Here is a 14,025-nt window from a genome sequence, read left to right as displayed (position 1 = left end):
ATTTCTACTAGGGGTGACTGATTATCGTATACAATGGCTCCTTAGACCATCCCATCAGCATTTGGGGCAGTTAGTCGCTCCACAGCAAAGGCAGGACTGAAGCACTCACCATGAGGCATCCATCCTCAAAAGCTGTTTATTCTGATATAACAATAAAATAAGTTGCTTCAATGCATTTTTTCTTAATTCATACTTTACTGTAAAAGTAATTATTTTCATTTACAAACCGAATAAAAAATTTGATTATATTTACTGCTGCCAGTTCTATATAATTGTTTAACTGTTTATTTTTTAAGTGTAGGTTGCATTGTTTAAAAGAGATTAAAGCTTTTGCCTATTTTATTAGATTAAATAAGTAATTTTATTGGCACAAAAGTTAGTCTTAGTTAATAACTAAGGGATAAGTGTGCTGATCCTCAGGATAATGGGGGGCAGCAGCTGCTGTTCTCCTGAACTCTACCCTGCAGAGAGGTGATGGAGCTTAGGTGAGCGTCCCACTGCTACAGCGAGTCGCCATGGCACTCTCCTCCATCTCCACAGCTATCTCCATCAGGGGCATCACTAATCAATACATTCCTCCTGCAGGGGGTGGGGGCAAAATGTCTAAATCACCACAAGAGTTCAGCCACGGCATGCTAAGCTAATCCTGTTCAGCCAGAGTCACTGAAAAACATACCAGACTAGAGGTAGCGGAGCGTGTCCCTATCTGTGTGTATCTGTGTGTGTGTGTGTGTGCAGGGAAACAGGTGGGGGGCAGGACAGAGGGAAGGAAGGAGGGATAGAAGGCTAATTAATGTAAGCATTTGTCAGTGATTAAGCTTTAAACAGAAAAGGTCAGGCTAGCGGTGGAACCGGGCTTCTCCCCGATGCTCTGCTCTAAGGCAGTCTAAACCTTTCCAGCCTAAATGGTAAAGATGCCATTTCGCCGTGTGTGTGTGAGAGCACGCGTGGAATGGGGGCTCAGGCCGGACGCTCGGGTCACCCTCCATTACCCCGGCCAAGCTAAATCTGCCGATCTGTGTCATTTAGGGGATGAAAAATAAGGCCCAGGACGAAATCAATAGACGCTGGAGTCTCGACCAGCTGTGATTAATTGACTGTCACCAATTAATGAGCGAACGATTACAAACCACTGGACTGAGGCATGTAGGGGGTGAAATATGATCTTAGGAAAGATTGTGGAATATTTTGAACGTTGACTATTCTTTATTTAGACACTAGAGGTTTTTAGAATTTTTTTTAATTAGTTTTTTTGTCCAACATGTGCAAGGAATTTATGTAAAGAACTTTAACATAAAAATATGTTCATAAGGTTTTTGTAACGAAAGTAAACACAAGATTACAGAAATTATTAAAGAAACACTTACTTTTATACTCCAACTAGGTCTGGGCAATGTAAAGTATATATCAATATTCAGATAGTAAACAATTTTATGCAAGATATAAAATTGCCACGTTCATTATTTTTTAAATTTGTAATAAGTGTAATATATGCAAATTTGTTAATTCCAAAAAGGTGCATGGGTTGTTTGTATGGTCTCATTTCTAGAGGGATGTCCAAAGTAAAGTATAGTGCAAAACATCACCATTAAAGGTGGCGAGGTCAGGCAGGACACAGCGGAATATTCCTTTTAAACACTGAGACAACTGAGACATGGCATCATCTGAGGTGATGATTCACTGGGATGAATCATAGTTCCTGTAAAGTATGAAATCACTGCTGCTTTAAAGTTCTGAGGCATTACGAGAACATCATGCTTTTAGGTGTCTGTCATGAGTGTGCATGTGTGCATTCCCATTACTGTGATGTCACTAACAGCACAACACAGAGATACTGCATGTTTGAGGCTTTTCTTAAATGACTTCCATAGTTCTGCTAATCCGTAACAAGACCACCACTTTTGAAAAGTGTGGGACATGATGTCTGACCAAATAAGAATAAAATAAAAAAAGTAAGTCTATGCAATGTACAATCATAATTTATTAGTCGATTTTGTTGTTAGCTTTTTGGTTAGCTTTTTTCATTGATATTCCGGCTTTAATGTCTTATTTACACTAATGAAATCATGGTGGATTGGTCGAGGCTAATATTTACATTGTTACACTGCGTTAAACAACAGTTCATACGTTTTGGTGAGAATGTGTAATTGCAAAGAGCATGATGGAAATTATTAAGTCTTTTTTATGTTGCCAGCTCTCTTCAATTCAAATTTTGTGTGATTGAGCAGATGAAAACTGAGTTTGTCATTCTGATACCACCATGTTTACAGTAACTACGGTAGTAGTGTCATAAGCAGCAGCATATGGCACAAGATGGAACAAACTGTAACTTGCAAAACTGTCTCTTAAAATTATATTAATAAATCCAAAGAATCCTCTGTTAGTCTTGTCTTTTTTATGTTTTTTTTTTCCATTGTACTGTACCTGTACCGAACCGTAAAGTCCAAACCATGGTGTGAACTAAATTGTGACCTTTGTGTACTGTTACACCCCTAGGTATATGTAATGGCATATGACTTATTTCAGGGAATTTAGTAGAGTATCCTCATGCATTATACACAATGCTGACTCACTCAAGAGCAGAAATACTGACTCAACACAGGTCAGGAATTTCTTCATGCTCAAGTTTACATTATTTCATATCTTGCTGAATGTCCTGCATGCATTTTTAAAACGACAACTATATACTGGTGTAGTTTGGGTTTCTGAAGCAGAGAGGACACATTCTGTGCAGTTTTCTTGTGTCTGAAGTTACTGTTGACATGTTTTCACTTGCACAGAAGACTCATACTGTGGGTGTTACAGTGGTACGAAAAAGTGTGGGCACCCCTTATCATTTTCATGATTTTCCTTTATAAATCACTGGTTGTTTGGGTCAGCAATTTTGGTTAAATGTATCATATAGCAGATGAACAAGCAAATTAGACAGATGCATACATTTGGACACTCTTGTCATGCAGAGGGCGCACCCATCCTATGGTCATCTTAAAAGCAGATAAATGAAAAAAAGCTATATTGGCCTTTTAATAAAGACACAGAGACATTTATGAATATGGAATATGTATGAAATACTATCTTCATTTGGAGATCCGTTAAAATGTTTTAATACTTTGGTATACAGTACTACCATTAAAACTCCAACCTTTCAATGCAAGTCCAGTTCATGTTATTAACAAAGCAAGCCGAGCCAATATCATTAGAAAAGCCACTGGCGTCCTGCGGTTGCCCTATAGTGATCTGCTTGGACATAGACTTGTCTGTAGGACATACACCACACAATGTTTTATGGTTAGACAGTAGTGGATGGTGTGTTGAAATGAAACACTTGCAATAAATGGCAGTAATGCAGTTCCAGCATCAACGTTATGCTGCAATCAATGTACAACACAGTTTCCCTGTGGTTCAATTCTAATCAGGTTAGGTCACAAGGGCTCTAAGATGCACTGCCATTAAACTACAAGACAATGAAGCCACAGCATGTTTCTGCCATTTGGCAATGAGTTTTTCAATTCAATTCAGCTCAGTTTTATTTGTAGGACACAAAAGCCCAAAGTGGCTTTTCTAATGAGCATCGCCGAGGGAGAGAGGGAAAGAAACTGCCGGTGAGAATCAGGAAGAAACGCTGAGAAGTACCAAGACTTTCTATGAGTGAGAGGAAGAAACACTAGTGTGGGCTGCAGAACATAGTATAATAAGGATACAAGCCAGACAGCTTTTTAGGACACAGGGACCGTACTGAACATGGGTAGAGAACTGAGGGCTGGGGTCCAGCTCAGTTTGGTTTCCTCACTCTACACACCAGCTAAACTTTCCAATTAACAGGTGAGTTGAATCAGGTGTGCCCTCCAGGGCTCCTGATATAAGGGTTGGAAACACCTGTGCTTAATAACACTAATTTTGTACTCAGCTAAACTTTCCATGTTGGAACACATTCATTATGGTGGATAAAGAACACAGTGGAATCACAGACTGTAACATCACCAGTGGTGGACTAAAAAAGGCAGGATATTCCCAGCTAAGAAAGAACATATTAACGCATTTCCATCGATGTAAAACTGACACCACTCTGGTTCCCAAACCTAATTTTGAACTGTTTGCCACGTTTCCACCAACAAAATAAATTTCAGAACCGAACAGACCTAATGGTTTTTACAAGCCCAAACGGAACTGGTTCAAGAACCAGAGTTCTTTTGGTGGAAAAGCGCTCTATAAGAATGTTTAGCAAGGTTGTTGAACCTTAAACCTTAAAAGTTCCAGGAATGTTATGAGAATGTAACATAATAATATCTGCAGCACAATGTTATTAAATTATTTCTCACATAACGTTTCTAGTTAGATGAACACTAATGCTATGGAAATGTTAAATGTAACAATACTCAAAACTAAAAATAAATACAATAACACAAAAATATTCTAAGCACATCCAGAAAACCTAACCCTAATTAACCCTTGATGGGGCACAGCTGTTAACTGAAAGCCATGAAAGCTTGGTGACTACCTCATAACGCCAAGATATCTAAGCAAGAGGTGCTACTTTAAAGTATTTAAAATATAAAACAAAATCTGGTTGGTTTATTATTTTTTTGTTTTTTAAATTTCTTTCTCATAGTTTGAATGATTTTAATTTAAAATGCTGATTTTTTTTAAATAATGGTACTGGTACTGTGTATGCTTAGCTTATATTGACTGGTTCACACTATTTTGATAACTCAAAAATCCTGCATTTGGTCTTCACACTGTAACAAAAATACAGTTTAATTATTCCCAAGTCTTACCAGAAAGTCTTGTTGTCCTTTCCCTGTGTCCTTTTAGTGGATAGTGCTGTTAACAAGCTGTAGCCGGGTTAGCTTTTAGCCTTGAGTGATTAGCTGGTGTTTGGGAGTTAGCTGAAGTAGCTAGCTAGCATTGGCTACAGTAGCTGGGTTAGCTTTGCTTTTAACTGTGAGAGTGACTCTGTGAGAAATGACTTTCAGGTTACAGGTTATTTTAGTTATTTTTTAATATTATTTATTTTTATGAGTTTAGCAACTTAGCAACCTAAATTTTAAGGTCTTAATTCTCTTTATATAAGTTACATATATTTGACATAACAAAAATAGAAGGAACGTCTGAAAATGTTCTTAATATTTGTTTGCTAAGCTAACCACTAGCTAATTTGTTAGTTAGCTATCTAGCTTCCAATGTTTTCTCTAAACATTTTATATGCCTGTTGTGTATATACAAATATAAATATTTATGCACAATTGTTTAAAATATTTATATATATGTATATATATATATATATATATATATATATATATATATATATATATATATATATATATATATATATATATATTTAATATTATTTTCATTTAATTTTTTACCCAAAAGTCCGTAGCAGGGTGTGTGTTTATTTCCCAGCGCTGCTCAGCTCAGGCTTCTCTCTTCCTGTGGAGATTTTGAATCGCGTTTGGTTCCTCCGGCTCGCCGTAGCGCGGTTACCGGCGCTGTTTTGAGTGTGTGTTTTCTCCTAACGCGCGGAGTTTACAGGGTTTTAATCTGCATGTGTTTGTTTTAGAGACTGAAACATGGCGCAGACCTGCCAGAGCGTTACCCTGTCTTTAACTCTGCCCATCTCCTGCCAGATCTGCCTGGGGAAGGTAACTAATGCAGTGAGATTACTGAATTAATGAAGCAGGAGCTGCTTTTGTTCTGCCTGCTTTCACCTCACCTCACTTACCCAGACTCATATACTGAACTCCGGAAAAAAAAGAGATAACAGATAACTAACATACTATTAAACTGTTAAAGTGTTTTCATGTTTTATATTTAGTTTCTGCTTTTATTCGTTGGTTAGTTTGGCTAGTGCTTTAAACCTCTTGCTCTGATGCTCTGTGTATATTTTAGTGTGGTGCGGAGAGGCTAATACCTGACCTGAAAACAGTTTAACCTACTAAAGTACTTTAGCTTAATGAACTTAATAGTTAAAACAGTCAGTAAACCCAACTTATTTATTACTTTAAGTAAGTACACTCCTCTACTGCTGCTCTATATTACAGGATAAACCTAATTATTATTAAATATTACCAATATAAAAGGAAAGACTTAGTATTTGTACAAAACAGTAGCATAGGAAAACCTGACTTAGCTAACTAGCTTACTTATTTATTGCTCTTGTAAGTATCCTTCACTGCTGCTCTCTACTGCTGTAAGGTTGAACTTTGGTCTAATTGGAAATAAATACATATTTCCAATATAAAAGGAATATATAAGACTTAATATGGTTTAGTGTACGAAAAAGCAACATATGAAAACCTTAGCTCACTAGCTAGTTTACTTAACCTGTACTCTAAAATAAAGTCAATATTATTAACAATATTATATTATTTTTGTTCCTGTTGATACCAGTTATAAGAAATAAAATGTGGTTTAATATACTAAAACAGCCACAGAGTTGTCTGATCACAGATTATATAGAAATGCTATCTAAGAATTGTGATTTTGGCTATATTGCCCAGCTGCAGTGTCTTTTCTCGTATGTATGTATGTATGTATGTATGTATGTATGTATGTATGTATGTATGTATGTATGTTTATAATAGAATAAGTAATTTAAATAACTACTATTATTGGACTCACACAGTTGTCTTCTCTCAACAGGTTCGCAAACCCAAGATTTGCTCCAACAATCATGTGTTCTGCTCGACCTGCATTGACGTCTGGCTTCAGAAATGTAGCCAGTGTCCCACCTGCAGAGTGGCCATCACCCCTGAAAACCCATGCAAAGAAATCATAGGTAACAAGCTGTGGAAGTCCACTGAAGTCCTGCCATGTCTAGTCCTGTTTGTAGTTCCTGCTCTTTTTAGTGGCAAAAAATTTAAATTAAATCAAGTTTTATGGTAAATTAAATATGTTCAGAACCCTGTATGTTTTTGTTTTGTAAGCATTGTTCTCCTTTACATAAGTGGATCTTCAGTATTATGGCAGTATTATTAAGCAATCCCATCATTCAAATAGTTCTACATGCATGCTAATGCTACTGTGCATCAGTTACACCAGAGTATACACATTATGTTTATTGAACATTTATTTACTCTACATTGCCACTGCATTGAAACTGTCTTATTTATCTATTTTTTTATGTGATAATAGGAGCAACAAATGATGACAGCGAATCAAACGAAAGCCACTCAGTTAAGAAGCATCTCAGAAAAACCCGTGGGGAATTAATACTGCAAGAATACGAGGTTTGAAAGTTATGCTTTGCTTTTTTATGCACCTGGTACTTCAGTTTAATTTGTATAATTTTACATACTTATAAGTAAATGTCTCATAATCGGCTATATATTTTTTAATAGTTGATTATTTCTGTGTTTATTTGTCCTTCAAAAGAGCTATAGAAAGTTTCTGATCTGCTGATTGAAATGGTTATTAAATACTGATCTGCATAGAGTTTAGTTCTTCTTTTAGCTGTTTAACACCAGCTAAGTGTTTCTTATGTAAGGCACCCAGTCTGATTCACTGGATCACTGGTCTAACTTTCAGGATGAAATTGAAACCCTACTGAAAGAGAACGAGGAGCTGAAGAGCAAAAACCTGAGCCTCGAGACGCAACTGAAGACTGCTCTGGAACCCAGCACCTGCTTCTCTTCTCAAAGTGAGACTGAAGCCGTTGACCCGAGAGTTCTGGAGGAATCGGCCAATAAACTCAAAGCTGCCAATGAGCTCTATCAGAAAGTCAGACAGGATGTGGACAAGCTGAAAGAAGTAAGATGTTAATGTTTTAATATTCGCTATACAGAAAAGCCAAGCATTCCTAAAGGTTTCAGAAAGCGGTTTTTGGAGTGATGTCAGGGAATCTGGAAGTATGTGGAAGTGCCAGTGGAAAGAAATTTTTCACTTCAGTTTGAGAAAATAAATAAATAAAACATAACATATAGTTTCCATACAAGCACAACACAATTTAAGCGTCTTTAACTGACCGGAGATTGATGCTGTGTAAATCAATAATTAAGAGGTATATTAAAGTAAAAAGCCTCAAGAAATTTTGGCAATGTAACACTGCTAAAAACTTTTTGTTAGCAAAGCTTTACAAAGCAAAGTGAGCAAAGTGAACATTTTACCTTAATTAGGATTTATGAACAATTATATTATTAGAAAAGTGTTTTAATGAACAGTTATTTTAATTGATTATTTAAACATTAATTGTAATGTCACAAGTTTTTAGTTTTTTCTTTGGCACAAAGAAAGTTTGAAGGACTGTTTGTTTGCGCAAAATGCATTATCAAGATGTATTTTTTTACAATGCTTCTAGTAAGGAAAATGGTACTTACATTTAGATTAGATTTAAATTAATTGCCTAGCTTAGGTAGTGCTGGGTGTAATTTTAAAATTATTGATACAGGTATTGATACAATACTTTGAATTCGGTACTGATACCCAAATTATACTTTTTTTTTTCTTTCTAAATTGTAAAAAAAAAATGCTGCTTGATTTCTTTCGAAATAACCAGTTTATTCTAAACAGCTGTTTATTAAGTGTGCCAGCTGATGACTTGTGCTTCTTCTAGGCTGAAATTAAAACATGCAGCCACACAGCATCCCAATGTGGACTGGTTTAACACCACTCGCCCAGCTGAAGGAGAAGGGGTCCTCACTCTTATCCACAAAGAGCCATTGTGACTGCAGGTTTTCATTCTATCATGGCAGTAGCACATTTAAAAACCTGTAGCCATGCTGGCCTTTATAAACAAAATTTTTGTATAACATAAAATGCAATGATTTACAGGTGCAAGCACATGTGAACAGTTTTTCTTGCCAAACACGACAAATTGTCACTTATATCTCTGTGGTTCCCTGTATTATTTCAACACAAAGCTGACTAGGTTGTACATTCTTTTCCCCCCACACACTGAGCCTGAATCTCAGATGGCTCCTTATTCCTTACTACACCGGTCTAAAATAACTGCTTCTGCACCCAAACAGTGCATAATGTGTCTAACAGATAGCCGTTTGGGATTTATCCACGTGTACAATAAATCCCCTGTGGACAAAGTGCTCTATTTCAGTGTAGAAGAATCCAGAATTTCACAGCTCATATAATATGCTGATGCACGGATCCAAAACATTATGACCATACACACATGTTATTTGAGTCTAAAGAGTTTGTGTTGTACCTGCTCTGTAATGCCAGAGAGCAGCTATTATTTGGGTGGTGGGTGAGTCTCAGAACTGCTGGAATGAGAGGCTCAGACACAGCAGTGCTGCTGGAGTTTTTAAACATCCCTGAGAATGTTATACCAACCAGACACAGTGTCTACAAACTCCAGCAGCACTGCTGTGTCTGAGCCTCTCATACCAGCACAACCCGCACTAACACCTCATATACCACCATCATTCCACTGTCGCAGCAGTCTGTAATTATACAGCTACAGTGTGCAGCTGATGAATTAGGCAGTGAATATAGAAACAAAAGGGGGTGCTTTTAATGTTATGGCTAATCTATGTATTGTTGCTGTCAGAACAATTCTTTGTACCAATTTGTAGAAGAACAATCCAAACTCCTCCTTTTTTCCGAGACCTTTCAGAACATCTCCGTTGGTCCATTCATCATAAAACTCGTTTTCTAAAAATTAAAAATGTAATTTTTGAAATGCAAATGTGTTAAAAATTCTATTGAACTGGCACTGGCCAGAGCGCTGTTCCTGCCAGGCTGTAGATCAGGAAAGCTCATAACTCAGTGTTTGGCTGTTATATTATTCAGCTGCCTGCTGTAATGAAATGTCCTGCTACTTGTACCGGTGTGTAGTCCTGGTCAAGCGGGCTTTTCTTCACAATGTATGAACTTTTCCTGACCCTGTCTCTGCGGAAAACGCCTGCTTTTACATGACGGCCTCGGCGGGTTCTATTGACTTTGAGCCGCTGAGTTACTTAATCAAAAGGCTGGTGGTCTGAAGGCAAACTTGCATTCTCTCCCTTCAGGCTAACAAGACCCTGAGGTCCCAGAATGTCGACCTAATCCAGGAAAACATGCGCTTGAAGGCTGAAGTGGAGAGCAGGTCTCCTCAAAAGTAAGCACAACTTCACCATTGTGCACTGATAACTGTGTGTGCGTCTGTGTGTGTTTCCTTTTTTTTTTTTTTTTTTTTTTTTTTTTTTTTTTAACAAATCCTCCAGCATTACAGTTACCGTCACTCTTTCCCCCCCTTCATTATTCCTGAACAGAGCAACTACATATGTGGGGTGTGAAAAGCAGTATCAGGTTGAAGGTGTCAGTTCCATGACAGATTATTTTTATTATTAATTTAATTATTACAAAAATATTAATAACAAAAAAAAAATTACAATGGTAGGAGCAATATGGTAAAAATATTGTATCACAGTATTTCAAGAAATACGCAATATTTAGAAAATGCAACCTGAAATATAAATATATATATGTATGCTGTACATCACTATAACAAAATATACCAAACTTTAAAACATATGTTGCCCACCTACATTTAAAAAAAAAATGTCTCAATTAAGGGTGGGCAATATGGCCCTAAAAATAATATGTTATTTCAGGGTATTTCTGCAAAAACAATATTCTAGGCAATATGACATTTTTTAAAATTAATTTCAAGAATATACTACTGCAACAATATCTTCGTTTTATTTAGTCTAAAAATTAGTTTCATACATTCAGTAGTTCAAATGTAATAAAAAAAAAGTTACAAAAATAAAGTAATTTGACAACAAAAAGCTACCACAAAAATAAAGTGCACCATATTTAATGTGTGCATTTAAACTGCTATAAATCAATTAAAAGTAATTACAGTAAATAGCAAAACATACATAATGAATGGTTTCAATGATATTTAGTTATCTTACAAAAACAAAATCTAAATTTGTATGATATTACTATTTTCTCAATTCATATTTATTTACAATGTTCTTAAACAATACATTTTAGTAATGTTTAACTAGTGTTAGAAACGTGCGTTTTGAGAAGTAATCACAGGATGTTGCACAGCTTATGTGGTTTTCAGTTGCAGGCATTTGCTACTCGGTTGGTGTGTGGTTGCTAGAATGATTGCTGTGGTATTTTAGGTGGATGCTCAGGTGTTCTTAGGTAGAATGATGTGTGGGCGTGAGTTTGTGTACGTACATCAAGCTGTTTATGACTGTGTATAACTTTTTAAACTCAGGTTTGGCAGGTACACTGTCGCCGCTCTAGAGGCGAAGATCGTTCAGCACGAGCGGGAAATGACTCAGCTGAAGAAGGCCCTGGAGCGCAGCGACAAATACATAGAGGAACTGGAGGCCCAAGCGTCAAAAAGCCAGAAGGGGGGTGACAAAAACTCAGAAGATCCACAGTCCAGCGGCAGCGTCTCTGGAGAAACGCAGGCTGGAGGTAGGACTGAACAATTTATTACCTGTTCCAGTAACAAAGTGAAGCAGCCACAGGTCTACTACTTCTTCTGGCTTATTGTAGAGTGAAACATCTAATTTCTAATCTAATCTAAACTGTCTTTCCATCTCCAGTGTCTGTTGCCAACAGTTGGATTTTCCTGTGCTAGTTAGGCCACATTTTTTTTGTTTTCCTCCTGAAATTTTAAAGTTTTAAAACCTTATTCTGCAATATTATAAGAAGGTGGAGATACACTTAGGAATTATGTGATTGATTTTCGCCAGCGGCTGCAATTATAATAACATGATGGCCATATGATTTTTCCCCAAATAATATTTAATAAAATTTACACATTAATGATACTATATGTTTGGTTAAATCAGGTGTTTTGAAAGCAGAAAAAACGAGAATGATAACACATGACCGTATAATCACACTTTTGTGTTTCATCTACAGTTGCGGGAGTGGCTACAGTGAACAGCAGCCGGATAGCTACGATGCGGAGGAGCCTGAGTGAAATGGAGGAGGCTTCTGTTTGCACAGATTTGGACAGGAAGTCCATAAATCTCCCTAACAACCACGGCTTCTTGCTTACCACATCTGATACGTGCCACGGCATTGGATTTTTGGATGAAGCTTCAAGCCCACAGAAAGATTTACTCCCAAATATTACCATGCCTATGCCGTCCACTCCATCCACACCATCCTCGGTCTTCAGCTCCTTGAGCCTCAAGAGTCCAGCTGTGTGTTCTGAGAGAAAACAAGGCTTTAAGCGCCTCACGTACCTGAGGAGGCTCAGTTTTGATGACTGTAGCAGCTCTAGCACTTTTAGTGCCTCAGCCTCCGTTGATCAAACCTCTAAAGCTAACCAAATCGACAAAGATGAATCGTTTAATTCCAGAATTATGCTGAATTCTGATACAGGAGTGTTATGGAGTGGCTGGCAAGATGCTAAAGTGGCTAAAGCCAAGCCTGCAAGCTTCAAGCTGAAAATAAGTATGGATGCATCTTCCTCAACTGAAGAAGAAGCTGAAGCTAGTGAAGCTAGCATGGACTTGGCATACCTCGACAAGATCTCTGAATTAGACTCCATGATGGCCGAAGGTGAACCTTCTCAGCTTTCGCCGATGCTATCGCACGCACCAGAGTTTAACGTCCCACCGATACCAAAGCTGGAGTCTGATTTGGCTCCGCCAAATGTGCGGCAGAGCACATCATCAGCTCAGGGAAGCAGCAAAAGTCTGCCGGAAAGTTCTGGAGAATCCTCCAAGCGCAAGTGTCCTGCTGGTTTAGTGACCTCTAGTCCTTCCAAACTCTCCAAGATTAAATAAAATAAAAATAAAAAACAGAAATTTCCTAGGCCATGGTGATGCAGAAGGTGGAAGTGACACAAATCCTAATTTCTGGCCAAATCTGATATTTATTTTTGGCTGTTTACAGTTTGTATTTTTTTTAATGTGATCTATGTCTGACATTCCTTTGAACAGTTTGCATAGTTCAACAGATTCACATGCACAGAAAAACAGTGCTTCACGTAAACTTTCGGTTTCACCCTGGTCTGAATCTCAAGAGCTTTGAATAAGTTCAGGCTGCAGCTGAGCTTATGACTGAGATTTCCTTAGAACTGACTGTCAGACAGCCAACCCTTTTTCTATTAAGTTAATTTTTTTATGTTTTTTTTAATTTTTTTTTTTACTTTTGACACTGCAGCCGCTTCTTGTGGTTGCATTTGGCCAATTCATAGTATTTATTAACTCATTAACCCATAAACCCTTATTCACAGCTATCGTGCATTTTTATGTCTAATCATGTCAATTTTCTCCTCTCACATGATTGGATGATTCAGTTTGGCTTGAGAAAACATGATTGAATGATGTTCAGATGATGTTTATGACTGTTACAATTAAACATTTCCAAACTTTACATGTTTTTAATATTTTGCTAAACTTTTTTAATAAAGCAAAATAATATAAAATATTTTTTAGCATACGCACAAACACTCAGGAGTCTTGCAGGTTTGTGCTGAAAAGTGTATTTGGGATATAGATAAATTGTTTCCAGTATTATATAATAATATTATAATATTATATAATATTTATACATTACTACTTTTTGTTTTTTAAACTCTCCAAGTCTAAATAGCAGACACCTTTTTGATCAGTTCAGTTTGCCTGGGGAAGTGAATTATGCAGCTCAAAATATGACCAAATTTGTTGCAGATATTTTAAATCAAACTTAAATTAAACTTGATGCTCACTTTTATAGCACACCTAATTTGTTTTGCCTGTTTTTTATCCAGTGATTTTTTATTTTTACATTTCTTGGAGCTTTTAGAATTGTAGGACAGTTTTTTTTTTTTCTGTACATAATAAAGGCAGCTGTGGACATGATGGGTTATGTCATGACTAGTTAACTAGTAACTAGTTTATACTGACAGATTTGTACTTTTTAAATGTTTTTTTTTTATTGTATTGGTGTGATTACTCATTTGCAGATTATATGTATACATTATGTTGCAAGTGTAAAACTGCACCAAATAAAGAAGCACATTGGGGAACATGCCAGCTTTTGTTTTTACTTTCTGTACACAGGATGCTTGAGTAGATTAATAGTTATTTAACATATATAATAACCATAAAGTCTAATGTTTAC

General features: G+C 36.7%; 1 protein-coding gene across 1 annotated transcript; it reads left to right on the top strand.

The window, feature by feature from the left end:
- The first annotated feature begins 5,444 nt into the window (after nt 1–5,444).
- On the top strand, nt 5,445–13,296 carry obi1 (ORC ubiquitin ligase 1). The gene is made up of 7 exons (XM_007244370.4): nt 5,445–5,642; nt 6,643–6,778; nt 7,135–7,229; nt 7,528–7,749; nt 9,963–10,051; nt 11,171–11,376; nt 11,830–13,296. Exons 1-7 carry the CDS (start codon nt 5,571–5,573, stop codon nt 12,702–12,704), a joined length of 1,695 nt encoding a protein of 564 aa, XP_007244432.3. The 5' UTR covers nt 5,445–5,570; the 3' UTR covers nt 12,705–13,296.
- The last annotated feature ends 729 nt before the right edge of the window (nt 13,297–14,025 follow it).

The sequence above is a fragment of the Astyanax mexicanus genome, chromosome 5 (genome assembly GCF_023375975.1).
Source record: "Astyanax mexicanus isolate ESR-SI-001 chromosome 5, AstMex3_surface, whole genome shotgun sequence".
NCBI classification, from domain to species: Eukaryota; Metazoa; Chordata; class Actinopteri; order Characiformes; family Acestrorhamphidae; genus Astyanax; species Astyanax mexicanus.
This window is presented reverse-complemented; position numbering and strand designations above follow the sequence as displayed.

Bases quoted from the DNA above. Each gene is read 5' to 3' on its own strand.
- obi1 (XM_007244370.4), top strand. From the start codon at position 5,571: ATGGCGCAGACCTGCCAGAGCGTTACCCTGTCTTTAACTCTGCCCATC. The intron at 5,643-6,642 runs GTAACTAATGCA...TTCTCTCAACAG, and splicing joins GCCAGATCTGCCTGGGGAAG to GTTCGCAAACCCAAGATTTG. The intron at 10,052-11,170 runs GTAAGCACAACT...TTTTAAACTCAG, and splicing joins GAGAGCAGGTCTCCTCAAAA to GTTTGGCAGGTACACTGTCG.